We start from the raw sequence: 19809 nt of genomic DNA, 5'->3' as shown, positions 1-19809 counted from the left end.
TGCAATTTGAGAATCTGCTACTCACTGAACCTGGTTCTGTCTTTTGATACAAGGGAAGGCCCTCATGCTTTTTTTTTAAAGTTAGTAGTAGAGTATTTTCCTAGCATGCAGAAAGTCCTCTAATTTGACCCCCAGGAAAAAAAATGCATTTTTACTCAGAGCCAAACCTAACATTTTACTGGCCTTTTAAAAGGGTTAAAAAAAAGGAGGTACCCTTTAAAAAGTATGGAATATCCAAGTCCTTTTTTCAATTTTATTCATGACAATATGCTTCTATAAATGAAGTATAAGAGAAATTTTTATTGATAACTATGTCACAATACTGATTCATATTGTGATCTGAAGCTGCAAAATTTAGGTCTCTTCCTAAATGAACTGTTGTCATGTCAGTGTTTCCCTTTTTGAAGATGATGGGCTAATTTAAAATGCATAATATATTATTATTTTCTATGAAATCTGATTTTTACTTACACTTTCCTATCTATTGAGATCCTGTTCTGAATTCACATTCTTTCATACAACTGTCTATACCACAGATTTGATAGTCATTTAATCACTTCAAGTCATTTTTAGGAATAAGAGCAAAAATAAATATATCCAAATGCTAAGACAATTTTTGCAACTTTAAAATCTTAAAAACATTTCTTATATTTAAAAGAATGTCATTTAAACCCATATTAAAACTTAGTTAAATTGATTTTCCTGAAGATATTATAAAGGACTGGGGATTTGGCTCAATGGTTCTGCTGCCTGCCTCACCAGTGCAAGGGCCTGAATTCGATCCCAAGTACCAAAAAGAAAAGATATTACAGGTAAGCTTAACCAAAAGAAATTGCTATTATTTGATCCATCTGACCTATAAACACAGCAATTACATTCAATTCATATCACTGCTTTACAGTAGCTTTATATCATAAAATACTGAGTAAAAACTCTTATGACAAACTTGCTAAAGCAACATATAGGATATGTGTAGAAAGTGTGTGATAATAGCAAACATGCGCTACTAAAATTACCACTTCTTTCATTCCTTCCCAAGCTTTCAAGTATGCATTTTCAAAAGCTGTTTGTTGAAGTTTCAAAGGAAGTGCTTTCAACAACATGGAAGAGTCTCCTTGTTTCATATGCTGGAATAATCTTAAAAAGAAGAAGAAAGAAAAAGAAAAGACAAAGTGATAGTTTTTTATTCAAACCCTACTTTTCAAAACATATTACAGACAAAATTAAGCCACTGAGTCATATATACTAGCTCTTTCTTCAAAAACTGATAAAACCTAAGTCCATTTTAATAGTTTCAGATCATCCACTTAGTATTAACATTGAATGTATAATTAGTTTTGTCCTATTAGTGAAGAGGGTCTTGTTTGTTTATTATAGTACTAATGATGGAACCCAGAGCCTCAAGCATGCTAGGCAAGCACTGTACCACTACATCCCCAGCCGGTTCTTTTTAGTTTGAAAACAAATTTTTGAGATAAGTATAAGTTGCCCAGGTTGGCCTTCACTTACATTCTCCTGCCTCCACCTACCAATTTCAAAAGATCTTTTAAATACTGCCCAAATTCGAATAACACTGCACTCCAACTGCCAGAAAAGATCATTTTCCTCTTGTCCAAAGACTTCTATTTAAACCACTCCAAAAAATGGGTGTCTTTTTGTTTTTATTTTTGTTTTTTGTTTTTTTGAGACAGGGTCTCACTATGTAGTTGAGACTGACCTGGAACTCACTATGTAGCCCAGGCTGGTCTCGAACTCACAGCGATCCTCCTGCCTCAGCCTCCTGAGTGCTGGAATTACAGGCATGTGCTACCACGCCCGGCTCAAAAATGGGTGTCTTAATGCCTTGACACTCCATTTAAACTTTATGTGATGGAGAAAAAATGATCAGCGTCTTTTTTCATAATACCTACATATTTAAGATAATTTTCAAATTTTTCATTTATACCTTTTAGCCAATCAAAACTTATAATTCTTAGGGCTGGGGATTTAGCTCAGTGGTTCCACCGCCTGCCTCACAAGTGCAAGATCCCGAGTTCAATCCCCAGTACCAAAAAAGAAACAAAAAGTTTTATAATTTTTAGCATTCCTCTAATTCCTCCAGTTTTGCTAGCCTCTCTTAAAATAGTACAACATTAAAATATGTAACAAGTGAAAGGCCAAAAATCAACAAATTCTACTTTCAAGTCATTCTTGATTTTAAGTTTTTGAATCTTAAGATATTTTTCCCCAGGCCACCATTAAATTGCTTTATTACATTCAATTAATGATCCTATATAACAGATCTTTAACTCTAGCATGTATCATCTTCTATCTGTAAAATTCAGCAAGGATTTCAACTACTATACACACTTACTGGCAACTTTGACAATGCAATAAAGACTTATTTTTTAAATTTCCAAACCAGGGCCAGGGATGTAGCTCAGCAGTATAATGCCTGCCTGGCAAGTGTAAGGCCCTGAGTTTGGTTCCCAGTACCCAAAAAAAAGATATATAAAAATTCTAAACCTGAGAAATTAAGGCACAATCTGGTTCAAGGAAATAGGCTATCAGTATATTTAAATTCTGGACACATTAGTTCTAATACTTTTATTTATTTACGTGACTGCTAGGACAAGTACTCTGTGGTGATCTATTATTGATCACTTACCTTACTTCTGAATAATAAAATTATTCAAATGATTTTCAGCTTTGATGTTTTTTTGGGTTTTTTTTGGTACCAGGGATTGAACTCAGGACCTCATGCTTGCAAGGCAGGTGACAGTACCACCGAGCTAAATCCCTGGACCCAAGCTTTGATGTTTTTAAAGCAGTATATAATTTATTTTTCAAATACACTGATTTATTTTACCTACCATCTTCAATTATCACACACACCACTGCCATAATATCATTTTAGGGGCTAACAATACACTAATGAACAGAAGATACAAACCAGTGCCTTTCAGGAGCTTAGATCCGGGTGGACAAGGAAAATTTGTTAAATACATCAAGTCATGGGAAATGTTACAAGAAAAGTAAAGTAGGGAGGTGCTGTATTCAGTGAAAGTAAAGGTGGGTGAATTTAGAAGCAGGCTGAAATTAGAGGTTTTGTTGTTGTTACTATTTTGCAATACTGGGATCAAACCCAGAGGTACTCTACCATTAAGCTGCATCCCTGCCCTTTTTTTGTTTTCCTGTTTTGAGACAGAGTCTCACTAAGTTGCCTCGGGAGAACTTGATCTTATGATCCCCTTGCATCAGCCTCTCTTGGTGCTGATGCCACTACACCTGAGTTTTATTCAGCGATTTTAAAATTAATTTGATAACTTAATAAACATATAGTCCTTAAATTAATAATTCATTAACTCTAGTACTCAAACATAAAACAGATCGACAACTGAATTATTCCAGAGCTTAACTAAGAAATATAAGAAATATATGTTCTTTATCTAAGAAAATATAATTAGCACCATGTGTTAACTATCATTTTGTAAATTCACATAAAATTATGGTAATGTCCAATTTTCTATACGTAACACACCTCTCTCGTTAATGTCTTATTAGTTTTTTTGGCACAAAGCAAGTTACTTTACCTCTTCAAGCCAGTTTTCACTGATAAAATGAAGAAAATAGTTAACATAAAACTCAGAATTAAGAAAAAATATAAATGCTATGCACACCAAATAATATGCTCAATGTTACTGGTAATATCACAACTAATGAGGTATAACTGTGCTAGACATTGCACTGCTATCTTCAGTATTTCAAACACTTCATGAAAACCTTTCCCATTACCTATTAATTGATCCTGCAGTTAACATGCGCACGTGGTGATTATCATCGGCAAGAAATTGTGGAAATACTTCATTTACTGGAAAGCCTTCTCCCATTACATTAAGAATAGCCCATTTTGAATAAGGATCAGCCTATGGGAAAAGAATAACTGAATTAAATATGAAATAAAGAGGAAAAATCACTTATTAAGAGATATAAAGATTGCTTTAAAATTTGAACGGAGACCCAACTAGTAATATGGAGTAACTCACCTCAAGCAGAGTTTTAAGGCATCTTACTATTGCCATTCTTACAGAAAATGTGCATTTCCTCTCCTTTGTTAGATGCCTGAAATCAAGTAAATTTTTCCAAGTCAAATAATCACTTCAATAAGAACCCAGTCAGAAAAATTACTAGATATTAAGGTTATTATTCAGATTGCTTTTAATATTTCTTTCTCTGCTAAATTAATTCTCATTATGTGGAACACATCACTATTCTTCACTTCCCCAAAATTTAAGCTAACAGACATTAGTTTTAAAAGGAATTCAATTTTTAATGTATATTGCTTGTTTTAAAGAATTATGCCCCTATTTGGGGCTATTGTATTTCAGCTAGCTGCATTACAATGAAAGTATTTTTTAAATTTTGTTGTATCACAGATTTCAAAAGCAGGTTTTATATTGATTTAGAAATACATAACAATCAAATAACATGAGGGCTCTAAATTACACATGTGTGCACTTCTATAAATTTCATGGTATTATCCCAGACTGTGACAATATGTATGAAATAAACAGTAACAAGGGCTCTTGATTCACTTTGGGAACATGAACAAATTTCAGCTTATTGTAACCTTCTCTATTCATCATACATGTTAAACTATTAAATGACTTAAATATCATAAACAATTTAGAGATCCAAGCCTTAAAAAAAATGTTTTTCATGCAATTAAGGAGGAAAACCTAAATTACATTCTGCTATTGTTAAAAGATACACATAGTTGCATAGGAGAATCAAAAGAAGTCGCTTCTATACAGAGTTACAAAAAGAAAATTAAGAACTCTGCAAAACAGATTGTACCTACCAAAATGCTCCAATCACTGTAAGGAACTGCCCTTGCGCCTCTTTTGTATTCTCTGTATCTATATTGTCTTGAGCTAGGTTTGTCACTATATGAAGGACATGCTTTAAAATTGTTTTACAAACATCTTGGTCACGGCGATATAAAGAACACACACTGCTGTGGTGGAAAAAGTTTATAAGCTTAGCAGACAGAATATATCAGTTAGTTTATAATTTTAAAGTAAAAATAACATAGTTGTAATGTCTTACGACAGTGGTTTCAGAAGTTCTACAACATCTTCCACTGGCAAAGGATACTGTTCTCCAGGTAGCTCCTTTAAAAGCACTAAGTACTAAAATGATGAGACAAAAAAAAAATCAGCCTTTTTTAAGATTATTTACTTTAGGGCCAGGGATTTAGCTCAGCAGTTTGGTGGCCTGCCTTGCAAGTGCAAGGACCTGAGTTCAATCCCCGGTACCAAAAAAAGAAAAAAAAAAAAAAAAAAAAGGATTATTTACTTTAAAAGCATGTACATGTATACATAAATATAAACTCCTACTTACACAAAGGCACACAGAGTTGTAAAAATTTTTTGTGGGGGTACCAGGGATTGAACTTGGGACCCTGCACTTGCAAGGCAGGCAGCAGCATCACTGAGCTAAATCCCTGGCCCTTTAAAAGGACATATAAAAAAGGCCTTTGATGTCAAACACAGCTAAATTCAAATACACGATGTATGCATATATGGAAATATCACAGTAAGTCCCATTAATTTTTACAATAAAAACATCTCCAGAAAAATAGCTTTGTGCGGTTTAAAAACCTGCAATTATATCATCTGGGACCTTTGTACTCTTAAAATGGGGAAATAACATCTCGCCAGAAAACTGCAAGGATAAGCAAAAAGGTTCAGGCTTTATTATGAGAATTCAATAAATACATTATGTTCCTATCCTCCCAAGATAACACTTGGATATTACAGACTAATTGTTAAAAATTATTCTACTAGCTTTTGCAAAGCAAAGATAATCATGGGTGCAGAGGACTATAATATCAATTATGCCCAAATTAAGCTGTGAAGAGTTAACCCCACAACTGGCTTGTTTTGAGAAAGAAGTCCAGCTGAAGCCTATGTGCTAAGGTCAGAGTAACTTGTACCAAATTCCATTCCCACAACTAAAACTTTAATAGAAAGAGACTATTCTAATTACAACCATATATTTTGTGTATGCTGTTCCTAATTCAGGAATGCTCTGTCTTGTTTTTTATGAGGCTTGTTTACATTAATTTCCTTAAAAACTGCATGTAGCTTGCCTTTACCCCAGTTGATTGTCAATAAAAGTCAGTGTTTGGTCTGGCCAGCGCCTCTGTTTGTCGTACAGGCACTGGTTGCCCTAGCACTCTGCTTGCTTTCCTAGTTCTTTTAGTTTTTGTTTTGTTTTGTTTTTCTCAAGGCTTGTGTCATATACTGGGCATGGTACTAGAGACAAACTGCAGGGGGTCTCCAGTAACAAGCAGGGAAGTACTCAAACATCCTAACCTATCTTATCTAGCCACCTTACAAGGCTGTGATACTACAGATACAAAGGGCTATGCAGCAAATACTAGTTTTAATGGTAGTTATAACTAGGCAATCAGTTTTCAAGAGCTGACAATTTTCCAGCTACACTGATAAATCCTAAGGCATTTTACCCTACGTATAAAAATATTGCTTGGACCATGGGTTTAGCTCAGTGTTCTGCCACGTGCTTTGCAAGTGCAAGGTCCCGAGTTCAATCCCTAGTATCCCCCAAAAAAATTCTTACTCCTTCTCAGATATTAACAAAATTAAATGATCCCTTTTAATATTTAATGAATCATGTGATTTAATTGAGTATCTTGAAGCAACTTTAAGCATCAAGGTTTCCAGAAAGGGCGATCACCTCTCATTAAGGATGAATTTGACCAGAGTTATGTGCCAGGTCTAAATCTTGTTTGCTAGAGTTACAGGATTATACACCTTGTCACCAAGGCCAGGAACATGACCAAGGGTTCCATGAGGCACTCAATCTGTATTTGCCATAATTATGTATTTGCCAGTTGTGTTATTCACAGGGGCTCTATTCAGTTGTTGAATCAGGACTTGGGTCAAGGAGTTGGCCTACCCAGTCAGGAGATTAGTTTGATATAAGACTACTAAGGAAATAAATAAATCCACATGAGAAGCCGGGGTTGGTTTGTCTGTTTGCTTGTATTTCCTCCAGAAAAGGGACAAAAAAACCTGGACAGATAGAAATAAACCAGGTGGTGATGAAATGGAATTACAGATATTTATCAGTAGCACTGAGAAAAGGCAAGATTCAGACTTTAATCACAATGTTATATATTGTTTTTACAGTCAAGATCTACATTTCCTGGACTAGTGTATAGTACTTTGTAATAATTATACTTAATAGGGAGAACCAAGATCTGTCATGTAAGGGTACAAGATCCCTATGATAAATGTAACTGTACTGTATAATTAAAAAGTACTAATAATCTCAATGAGAAAAAAAATTATACTTAATAGGACTAAATCTATCCAAAATTCACCCAAGTTTTAATGCTTTATTATTTACTTAAATATTTTTCACAGAACATTCAGAGAAAAAGTAAAGGGTAGGCCTGTGTGGTGGAATGTGTCTATAATCTGTTACTTGGAAGACTATTTGAACCTAGGCCTTTGAGGCCTGCTTCAGTAGCCCACCTGAGGCTGAGGACATAACTTCAAAAGAAGAAACCAAGAGAAGGAAAAGAAAAAGTATATTTTACAGATAGTCTCTCAGATTCATTTCTCAAGAAAGTAATTTGCATTCTGATTCAAAGGCACTATGTGATTCTTACATGTCAGACCATTATATTTAGACAGCAACACCAGATAGAATCAAAGAGCTTCCTCATTTCACTTTACTTACCATGTGTAAGTGGAGGGATTTAGTAAGATCTAGTGTGCTAGAATCAATTAACATTAACAATTTTCTCCGAATATCAGCAGCTCTAAATGACACGTACTTAGTCTGAGAGGTAGTTACACACATACACAAGAACTTGAGCATGTCTAAAAGAAGTAGATCTTGCTTTGACAGATACTCCTCTGCTAAAGGATTCATAGAACCTAAAAAGATAAAAGCACTTCTTAATGATAAGAGAAAGGTACAAGAGACATACACTGAATATAAACTTGAACATCTTTCTTGTTTTCTGTGGTCCAGATAGTTGAGCGTGTAGTAGTTTTTTCCTTCACTGTAAATTCCTCTCATGGATAATAAAATAGAAAACTAATACATTTAATTAAATTCAGAAACTTAAAAGAATATACAGAACGATCCTTATAGCATATACTAAGGTAAAACAAAAAATTTAGCATAAAATGGATGTCAATTCAGTTTCCTATAATGCTAAATTATTATGGAGTGGTTAAAGAAATCCCAAGTAGTAAATATGTATTTACCAATGGTACTTTGGTTCTCTGCAGGATCATTTGCATCATTTGCACTACTAGAAGGGTTATCATGAAATAAATTCATAGATGATGACTCATTCACATCGTTTAGATTTTCATTAGTATCATCTTCCACTGATTCTACTTCCCCATAGTCAAATGGATTTTTGATAAAGGATGCCTTTAAAGAGAAACAAAGATCTTTTCAAGCTGGCTTCTTTCAGAAACATGCTATAGTTAACATTTTCCTAATTCATAGGCAAATGCATATAAGCTATAAATGTATCTAAATAACACACAACTTTAAAAAATAATTTCTTATGTTGTCTTACAATCACCCCATAATGTATTGAAAAATCATAACTTACTTTGTACCCCATAAATATATAAAACTATAAGAATTTTATAATACCCAAAACTTATTGAGAAAGGTATGAGAAAAATAAACCATTGTGACAATTTTGGAAGACAATGACAATATCCATCAAAAAGTAAAATTCAAGCCAAGTGAGGTGGCACACGCTACTTGGGATGCTGAGGCGGGAAAATCGATTGAAACCAGCCTGAGCAAAACAGCAACACCATGTCTTAAATTAAACTAAACTGAAGTGAACTAAACTAAATGTAAAATTTAATTCTTTTTGAACAATCAACTCCCTTACTTGACATTATCCTACATCTTTTTTTTTCTGTCTATTAAACAGCCTTTTATTGGTTTGTAAGAGCCTTTTTTTTTGGTACGTGGGAGTGAACTCGGGTCCTTGAACTTGCAAGGCAGGCAGCGGAACCACTGAGCTAAATCCCCAGACTTTGTTCTATATCTGTCATACAAACTTATAAGTAGACAAAATAAAATAGAATATCTGTATAGCTGAATGCTTTATAACAAAAAACAGCCACTAATATTAATTAAGAGAAGATGGGCATAGAGAAAGACACACACATACCCACATAAACCCACACCCAGAGACCACCAAAAATAATGTATACACACTCCAGTAGTACACTGTACTAATAAATGTCTGGAAGCTAATGAACACATTGCTTTGAGTACCTCTTGTAACTGTAGAGGCCAAAGGTAACTTTTATTAATCTCCTGATGATAAATATTTTAATAGCAAATTTACTGAGACAAGTTTCTCTTTTCTTGTTGTATACTTTTTTTTATGTACTATGTGTATATACTATTATCACATAGTAGAGTGCCACACACTGCTAGACAAAATACAGCAGTTAATAGCTTATAAAATACATACAGTGACAAGGAAAAATGACCAAGATTTGTCATGAAATTTAAGAGGTTTTTTTTTTCATTCAATAGATATTTAATTACCTATAATGTATGCGAGGCACTATTTCACACAGCAAAGCATGTGTGGTATAAGTCCATTTGTATAAAAAAGGAAATACCACAGCTAATGATCTGGCAAGTTTTTAGCTTATTTTTTAAAGAATTATTATTCTGAATTTTAATATAGTGTGGCATATGACTAGATACACCTTGATGATTATCCAATCTTTTAGTCTTCTTTTTTACTGAGAAACTAAAAGCCTGGTGGTATTGATATTAAGAAGCAGTCAAATATATTCCCCCTAAACCAAATAACTTCATTTGTTTCCCATATTTATAGAAATATAAGACACTATTATTCTGAAATGCATTCTTTTTTTTTTTTTGAGACAGGGTCTCACTATGTAGTTGAGACTAGCCCAGGCTGATCTCGAACTCACAGAGAACCTCCTGCCTCAGCCTCCCTAGTGCTGGGATTACAGGTGTGTGCCATCATGCCCAGCTCTGAAATGCATTCTTAATTAAGAGATCTTTTTCAAAACTTTGATACTAAAAATCAACGAAATATAATAATAAAAGAGGGAGCACACTTACCAAACTTTTACAAATATCTGCAATGTCATTCATCAGCTTTGATGTTAACAATCGTAGGAAAAAGCCAGATGTAATCTTATTTGGATTTTGCTGTAGTTAAGAGAAACAAAGAACCAAGCAACAATTATTCTTGACTACAATATTTTCTCTGTCTAGAATGCAATGTAAATAAAGAAGGCCAGTACATGTTTTTTGGTAAACACTAACCTCTTTTCTTAAGAGTAATAACTACTAGAGTAAAAGTCTTTCATTGGACTTAGAAAACATTAAAGCACAACCTATTTATTTTAAATTTAAGTAATCAATAAGTGTAGGTTAGAGTTTACTCTTTCTTTCTTTCTTTTTTTTTGGGGGGGGGGTTGAGACAGGGTCTCATTATGTAGTTGAGACTGACCTGGAACTCACTATGTAGCCCAGGCTGGTCTTGAACTCACAGTGATCCTCCTGCCTCAGCCTCCCAAGTGCTGGAATTACAGGTGTGTGCCACCACGCCCAGCTAAAGTTTACTCTTTCATTTCTCTCCTTAGCATATATACAAAAATCCACGAAATTCATTACAAAACCAAAAATACATACTGATAATATTGACACATGCCCATATACTTAATGTCAGCTTTCAAAAATATTTCCAATTATTAACCCTCCAGCCTGGTTCTGCTACCCCACAAGCCAGCTCCAAATCAAAACAATGATTACATACAATAGTAACCTTATTTATCACTGTTTTATTATTTTTTTTGAGACAAAGTCTCACTAGGTAGTTCAGCCTGGCTTTGAACTCATTGTGTAGCCCAAGCTGGCCTTGAACGTGTGGCAATCCTCCTGCCTTGGAGTTTCAAGGTCTGGGATTACAGGTATGGAACACCATGCCCAGTTTATGTATCATTTAATTTAAATTAATAAACTTATAAATGGACAAAAATACCACCACCGACAAATAATCTACCCTATGAAGACTATACTACACCAAATAAGAAAATCTTACCTTGCTACAGTTACAAAAGCAACTTGTACATAGACACATCATATTTCTCAGTGACCCAATTCTAGATTCCTCATCTGTTTTATTTTTAAACAGAGAGATACTCTCTCCTGCACATTGCATTAAAGACTATTTAGAAGAGGAAAAAAAATACAAATTCCAGTTAAAATCAGTTTAGTATTGCTATTTAAAATTTCACTTAAGAACCAAAGTACTTTTAGAAATTGTTCATAATCATGCAATAAACTTAGAAATTATGAACAAAAAAATGACAAATCTTATACCTTGTTCTCATTGTAAATCACACTATAGACATTGGTACCAAGAGATGAAAAAATTTCAAGTTTAGAATCAACTGGATAAATATACTTAACAATTCCTTTTAATACTAAGATACATCATATAAAGGTATAAAACATTAATGATGAATGCAACTTTATTGTATACCTAAAATGTACCAATAAATTTAATGGAAGGAAAAAAAAGAATTCCTTTTAATAAATCACAGGTAAAACTTTTCTAAAAGTATAGGTAAAAATCAATGATACTGATACCAAATTTTAAAATGAAATTATTTCATTTACTACATTTATAGTTAGTTTATAATAACTTCAAATCTTAAGACACATAGATAGTATCATTCCTTCTCAAACTGCATAAATGAAAGAGAAAGAGTTAACTTATGCATGTTGAGTATCTCTTATCCAAAAATGACTGGGACCAGAAATGTTTCGGATTTCAAATTTTTTTTTCCGATTTGAGGATAGTTACATATACATAATGAGTTATCAGAGAGATGGGAACCAAATCTAGTATACGTGTTGCTGAAGCGAGCAGTAAGATGGGACCCAAATCTAAATACAAAATTCATTTTTCATATATTTTCTACACGTGGCCTAAAGGTAATTTTGGGGTTTTTTAGTAATAATTTTTTTTAATTGAGTTTATTGGTACATTTAAGGTATACAGTACAATTACATTCATTATTGGGATCTTGTACCTTTACATGACAGGTCTTGGTTCTCATTTTTTTCCCTTTGTCTGTGCCCTCCCTTCACCTTCTCCTCCCCTCCCCATTTACAAACACTATTTCCATTTTTTCATTTTGTCATATTTTTTTCTTTTCTCTTATTATTTTTCCCCTACCCTTTCCATTTTCCCTACACCTAAAGGTAATTTTGTACACCTGTGTTGTGTCTGCATTTTTTACTATGACCTGTCATATGAGGTCAAATATGGAATTTTTCCCTGAGGTATCACCTGGCACTTAAAGAGTTAATGTTTCTAAGCATTTTTGATTTCAGATATTTGGATTAAGAAAGCTTAAAATATCAATTTTTGTTTCATGCAACCAATTTCCCAGAGATACATTTCAATCAATTTTGTTTGGTATCAGGGGTCTAACTTGGGACCTTGCACTTGTGAGGCAGGTGGCAGAACCACTGAGCTAAATTCATAGCTACATTTTCAATCAAATTTATCTATAACTTAATTAACACAAACTGTACTATAATTTCTTTCTGGAATAATTCTGACTTGTATGTTTCCTCCTCAATTATTATACCCACATAACAATACCAGCCAAGAACATCCACCAAAAGAATCAAACTTTGGACAAGGGTTTCTGAATTTGTAATCTTAAAAAAAAGAACCACAAATAAATTATCCTACCTTTGCTTTCTGGAATAATTCTGATTTATATGCTTCCTCTTCAGTTATTATACCCACATAACAATAGCAGCCAAGGACACCCACCAAAAGAATCGAACACTGGACAAGGGTTTCTGAATTTGTAACCTTAAAAAAAAAAACACAAATAAATTGTCCTACCTTTGCTTTCTGGAATAATTCTGATTTATATGCTTCCTTTTCAGTTTATTATAACCAGATAATAACATCAGCCAAGAACAACCACCATAAGATTTGAACACTGGACAAAAGTTTCTGAATTTGTAGTATTAATCCACAAATTTTAAAAATGTATATTTCATTAATAATTCTGAGTATTCTGAAATCATCTTCTGTTAACAAGTTTCATATACAGTACATGTTAAACACAAATTCAGTTGAGCTGAAGACGGAATTTTCTGAAAATCACTTAAAATATCAAAAACATTACTGTAGACTTAGGATTCTCAAAAAAATAACAAATGCCATCTCTAAATAGCTAACTAGGTTATCTCCTGTTAAGGTGGTAGTGTAATACATCCACAGATTCAAGTATCTGAGGGAGGTATAAAAGAAAAACTTGACAGGCAAGTAAATGTAACTCTTTGAACACACATAGAAATTACAACCATATAAACCCTAAAAATGGTATTTTGAGCTTCTAAAGGAAAAGAATCTTGACCTATTCAGCTTTTTTAACTCTAGCAGAAAGCATTCCGAAAAAATAAAATATAAATAAATAAATAAATTAGGATTTCCCAAGCGAAGGCAAGCAAGCAAGCAAGCATTCAGGCAATTTTATAGAATTATATAAGAAACTACAAAGATTACACAGAGAAACAAGATTTTCAAACTAGGCGTGGTGGTGAACCTATGTAATCCCATAGCACTTGGGAGGTTGAGACAGGAGAACTACTGAGAGTTCGAGGCCAGCCTATGCTACATAGTGAGACCCTGAACTACAGAGACATCCTTTCTAAAAAAATCATAATAAGAGAAGATTTTCAGATTTTTTTTTTGTTCCAATATTGTAGGAGATGACATTCTAGGGGAAAATACAGAAAACTAAGTTTTTTTGTAATGAGAGTAGACACAATTATAATACAGAAAAATATCAGTAGTTAATAGTAAGACAGGGTGAACATGCAGAATGTTTCTTGTTTCTTTAGCTTATTTTTTCTGGCTATTGATTTTATTCTCACCATGTAACAAAACATTGCAAAAGATACAAAAATTAATAAAAATAATATCCTGTTTAAAGAGATTATGATATAGTTTAAGAGATACTTGTATACAAAACATACATAAATATATATGGTATAAAGGGATACTACATGCCATTACGAAACTGAAATATTAAGAAAATGAAAATGAAAAGAAGAAAAATACAGTGAGATTACAGAAGAAAGGTTTTACCAAGTATTTTAACATGTGGACAATGTGAATACATAGAAGTAGCTAGAAAGACACTACATGTTGAAAGAAATACAAGTTTTTACAAGATAATAGCACACATGAATTTGTGATTTTTATGATACCAAAGAACATATGAGAAATTCCAAGATGGCCTCTAATAATTAGGTAATTCCTAGTCAGTTTATTATACTTGTTATTCACTTTCCTCTTCAAATTCCACCTAACTCTGCTAGATTTTTTAAAAATTGCACCTTTTGCTTTTACTGTATGTAACACCTCCTAATTTGTACTGAGAGTTTATCACATAATTCCTATCTTCAAACCTGTATTATTCACCACTAACTCAAACAATTTTTTATAAAGTCTACCAGAATTTCTGTTACCAGAACACACACTCAAAATTATTCTTCAGTTTTCCTTTTTTCATGTTAACATTTTCTTATTTATTGACAAAGATTACCATTTGGTTTTCAAAACCAAGATTATTACCATTCTTAGCACCTTTCCTGTCCCGTTAACTCCTTCCCTTCTGTTAGTTTTATCAAAGTGAAATCAAATATAGGCACCAATTCTTTAAAATCTTACCTCAGATGAATTGTTTAGAAGTTGTTCTGATAATCCCAAAAGATAGCGATTCAACGATTCCTTGAGATTTTGGTGGACAGAAAAGCCAATATTGGACTGACACTTTTCTATAGCACATTGTTTCACAATGCTTAAAAAATCCATCTTGTCAAAAGTCGTCTGAAGAAATAGTTCTTCAACTTCTGAGAATGAAAGCTCTTCTTTATCTTTTTGGTGATGTTCACTTTAAGGGAGTTGAGATCTTTGTAATCAAAATATCTTATCTCCATATATAAACAATTACATATGAAAACATTAACAGTAGCAAATTTACTAACAGGTATACAAAAGAAATGCCAGTTACAATTTCAAAGACAAATTCAGAAAGTAATAAAACAATAACACCAAACATAAATGTTAATAACATTTTAAGAAATATTCTTGTCACCTGTGTTTTCTTCATAATGCAGAATTTCTTTTCATCTTATAGCCCTTTTAAGATGAGGAATATTCGTGCCAGTGAGTCACTTTCAGTGACTAAACATGTCTCTAAGTCAATCATCTAAAACTGCATTTTAGATTGATTTTTGTTTTCAATTATTAGTTTTAAAGCTAAAAGTCAAATTTTACTTAAAATATTAAATGGTTACACCTAAGAATTCATTTTGCATAAAATATGTTCCTAATTTCTCATCAAAATTATTTGATGTTTTCTACTGACACTTATGTTATACTACACACACTATTAAAACATAGTAACCTTGACCTAAAATTATAGACTAGATTTTAATAGCTGAATTACAAGAACTTTTCCCTAACAGCTGAGTTTTTGTTTTACTCAATGTTATAATTATTAAGATGCATAATTATTAATATACTACTCTGCTAAAATTATACCCATAATTATAGCTGTATCTTAAAATATCACAGAACTCTATTAGATAACATACCATTCTGACACACTCTGGAAAAAATTCATTGCAGCTTTACAGTTTTTCATAGTGAGACTCACAAGAATTTTCTCTAGTATGAGATGAGGAAAATTACTAAAAAGAAAAACAAAAAAACAGAAAAGAAAAGCTTCACTTAGAAGACAATAAATCATTTTAATAACCCTGGCCATAAATCTTAACCTCTAGAATTTGGACCCTACATTAAGCCGGCTTGCATTTGTACTGAATCTCTCTATATCTCATAAGGACAATATAAAGAGGATATACACATCATATTACTACTCTTAGAAGAATAATGTCTAATTTTTAAAGGTCATTTGTGAAATTAACAAAATGTTATGAAATTAAAACAAAAGCACTAGGATTCAGAGGTCTACACTCCAGTCATTTTCTGTCTATTATCATCTATGGAAAGGTTAAGTGAGTGAGCTGCTCTGTTCCTAATCCTAGTGCCTAGGTACTATTTTGTCTTTCTTTGGTTTTTCTAATCTTATTAATTAAACAAATTTCATCCAGAATATACTCATTACAATTATGGATTAAAGATCTGCCTGAGTCTTGAAACAGATAATGGAACTATTTACAGATGATCACAAAGGAACAAAATGCTCAAAGAGTTATGTCCACTGAGAAGATTAACTGGAATTAATTTATAGTTAGATAGGAAAAAGAAGTTCTGATGTACTGCATAGTAAGAGGAGTAAAGAGAAAGTTAAGGTATTGTATTTGTATTTTTAAAAGAGAATACAGGATTTTGGACGTGTTTAAGACCAAGTAATAATTGTTTAAAGATGATAAAGAAAAGATGGAAATAAAGTGCTTATAGATGGGGAGGGGAGGAGGGGGTGAAGGGAGGGCAGGAAAAAATGAGAACGAAGACCTGTCATGTAGAAGTACAAGATCCCAAAAATGAATGTAACTGTACTGTGTACCTAAAATGTACCAATAAACTCAATTAAAGCTGAAAAAAAAATAATTGTTTTGAGACAGATATGTTAACCCTGACTTGAACACTATGCAAAGTATGTATGTATCAAAATACTACATAATACCACATAAACAGGTATAATTTATATGTATCAGTTAGTTTTACAAATTACATGTTTTATGTATACTTTATCCACATCCCCCATATTCTCAGAATGAGGCTACCTTTTTATGTCAGAAATGACCCACCCACTAAGACAGAGCACTGGAAAAACAAAAGACAATGTTTAGAGTTAACTCTGAACAATCCTGTATTATCATTGGACAATAAAGTCAGCTGGAATCATAAAAGTGGAGAATGCTTTATAAAACAATGGAAACTATGGTAATTAAAATACCTCTGAAGAATTGGAGGGAGCTCTTTACTGTCTTCTAAGTCATCCTCTGACTGATGGAATAAGAGCCATCTCATTATCGACTCCTTTAAAGAAAAACTTCTATTTACTTCACATACATTTTGCTCTGTTCTTGTTTTTAATACTTCTGGAATTACACAGATGGTCAGTGCCAAAGTCAAACAGCATACTACAGAACTATAAAAGAAATAAAAGACAACTTAAAAGGAAGCTCTCAGAACTGGGAGGTAGCTCAAGCTAAAGGCCCTGGGTTAGGTCCCTAGGACCGCCAAATTAAAAAAAAAAAGCTCTCAGAGGACAGTGATTTTGACTAGTTTATTTAACATTGCCTACAATTCTCAGGACCATGGCAGCCATATACATTTAGTGAACAGAAGTTGCAAAAAAAAAAAAAAAAAACCTGGTTATATTTGAGCAGACTCTTAATTGAAAACTTGCAGTAACAGTAGACAGTACTAAAAAATTTTTTTAAAAGGCTTATGAGTAACAAATGATTATAATTTAGAGATAAAGAAAATTTAAGCTCTATAAACTCTTTTTAAAAATCTTTAAAACTGGCCTAATATGTCCACATTTGAAATTAATTCATATTTTAAAATATATCAATTCTTCCAGGCCAAACAACAAATGCACCAGAAATAGAACTGAAGTTAACATTCTTAACTAAAATAACAAACTATGAAAATAATCAAGAGATTATATATGTGTGTGTGTGGTGTGGTGTGTCCATACTTACCTTGAAGGTTTGCAGGCTGACCCAGTAAATAACTTCCAGAATTCTCTGTCAACTTCAACTAAACTACCTTGAATAATGGCTCCAAGCAAGCCAAAGTTTTCAGTTTGGATTTGTACAGAATTGATACCACGAAATGTAACAGACCAAACTTTAATCCAGAGTTTTGATAAATCTGACTTTTGAGAGCTTTCCAGGTTTGTTTTCTTGCCTTGACACAATGCAATTTCTGTAAGACAACGTAACACATATGGCGTGCGTTCTCCACATCGCTGCTGAGGTAGAAGCTGGTATAGTATCATCAGTAACGGACACAGCTCATAGTTAGGTAAACTTGCAGGATACTTAGATATTAACTGGGTTATAATTTGCAGCCTAAAAGAAAAAGGGAGGATGAGTAATTAAAAAATTTTCAATTCCCTTAGCAAGCTAAAAGAAAATACATAAATAAACATAATGACCTACATTTTAATTAAAATGTTTTAATTTATTAAAGCATAACCACCATGATTTTCTATGTAGTTCTCAAAATAAAATGGTTAATATTTATTAGGTCCTATTTCCTAAAATGGCAAGATTGATAACATTTTGGTTATCTGAGTAAGCAATTTCATTTCTTTTAAACAAATAACTAAATTAGAGATATTCTACTTCTGACTTACCTTGCTTATTCCCATTTGGTGTTTTGTTGTTGGTTTGCTCTTTTTTCAGTACTGGGATTGACTCCAAGCCATTGCACATTCTAGATAAGCATTCCACCCGTGAGCTACCCTCAAATTTCAACTTTTTTTTTTTGGTACCAGAGATCAAACTCAGGACCTTGCACTTGCCAGGTAGGTGCTATGCGCTAAGCTAAATCCCCAGCCGGAATTGCAACTATTTTAAAGCAAGGTCTCACTGCCCAAGCTAACCTCAAGCTTGAAATCCTCTTGCTTTTGCCTCTCAAGAACTGGACATCATGATTTAAATCTAAAATGTTCCCCCAAATGTCTCACATGTTTGAAGGTGGGGCTTTTAGGTGACTGAATCTTTGGGGCACTATACTCATCAGTAGATAAGTTCATTGATGAGTTTATACATGAATGTGCTTATAAGATATAAGGCCTGGTTGAAAGTAGATAACTGGAGGTGAGCTCTAGAGAGATGTGTTCTTGTTCCCAGCTCCACCCTTCCTTTGTTATTTCTTCAAGGTCACCAAGAGTTGAGCAGCTTGCTTCTGCCATACCCTTCCACCATACCATTTCTACACCGAAGCCAGCTAACTATGGACTGAACCAACAAAAACCATGAGCCAAAATTAACCTTTCCTCCTTCAAGTTTTGAGTACTGGGTATTTTGTCCTTGAAACAGGAAAGTAATATACTTTGAAACTACAGGCTTGTACCACCATATCCAATCCATTCCTGCTCTTCAGAAGTCACCAAAAATGTTCCTCTACAAGAGGACAATTAAAAAAAATTTTTTTTTAACAGAAACAATCTGTGAAAGTGAAAATAAGTAAGTCTTAAAAAGATAGGCACAGGTAAAGACTTTCTGAACAGAACCCTAATTACACAAGAAACGTCAAAAATCAACAAATGGGATTATATCAAATTTTAAGTTTCTTCATAGCAGAAGAAAAAAAAAGAGTGAAAAGACAACCTATAGATAGGAAAAATTTTTTGCCAACTATTACTCAGGCAGAGTACTGATATCTAAAATATATACAGAATTTAAAAATAAAAAAAGCTAGACCCCAACCAAAATGAAAGACCCAATCAAAAAATGGGCAATTGAGAGCCAAGGGATTTAGCTCAGTGGTTCCACTGCCTGCCTCGCAAGTATAAGATCCTGAGTTCGATCCCTGGTGCCAACAAACAAACAAACAAACAACAACAAAAAAAAAATGGGCAATTGAACTGAATATATACTTCACTGAAGTATGATACAAATGGCCAATCAATATATGAAAAAATATTCAATATCTCTGGTCATTATAGAAATGAA

The 19809-nt window shown here is 33.1% G+C and overlaps 1 protein-coding gene across 4 annotated transcripts in view; it reads right to left on the bottom strand.

Moving 5' to 3' along the window:
* Atm (ATM serine/threonine kinase) overlaps positions 1-19809 on the bottom strand; it is a 114423-nt gene that overhangs the window by 70062 nt on the left and 24552 nt on the right. For 3 of the 4 annotated variants that reach the window (XM_010610638.3, XM_010610637.3, XM_010610640.3), the window contains exons 10-23: positions 17827-18198; positions 17073-17267; positions 15745-15840; positions 14816-15038; positions 12818-12943; positions 11150-11275; positions 10165-10254; positions 8289-8460; positions 7753-7952; positions 5089-5171; positions 4841-4996; positions 4026-4101; positions 3775-3905; positions 1017-1137 (exon numbers count right to left, since the gene is read on the bottom strand). In XM_010610638.3, coding sequence (XP_010608940.1) covers positions 1017-1137; positions 3775-3905; positions 4026-4101; positions 4841-4996; positions 5089-5171; positions 7753-7952; positions 8289-8460; positions 10165-10254; positions 11150-11275; positions 12818-12943; positions 14816-15038; positions 15745-15840; positions 17073-17267; positions 17827-18198 — 2167 coding nt within the window. The remainder of the gene's footprint in view (positions 1-1016; positions 1138-3774; positions 3906-4025; positions 4102-4840; positions 4997-5088; positions 5172-7752; positions 7953-8288; positions 8461-10164; positions 10255-11149; positions 11276-12817; positions 12944-14815; positions 15039-15744; positions 15841-17072; positions 17268-17826; positions 18199-19809) is intronic. The other variant, XM_010610639.3, reaches the window with a different exon arrangement.

Source organism: Fukomys damarensis, unplaced genomic scaffold (assembly GCF_012274545.1).
Source record: "Fukomys damarensis isolate Sample0158 unplaced genomic scaffold, DMR_v1.0_HiC HiC_scaffold_16, whole genome shotgun sequence".
Classification (NCBI taxonomy): Eukaryota; Metazoa; Chordata; class Mammalia; order Rodentia; family Bathyergidae; genus Fukomys; species Fukomys damarensis.
The sequence above is the reverse complement of the archived record's forward strand: the minus strand, read 5'-3'. Positions and strand labels throughout refer to the sequence as shown.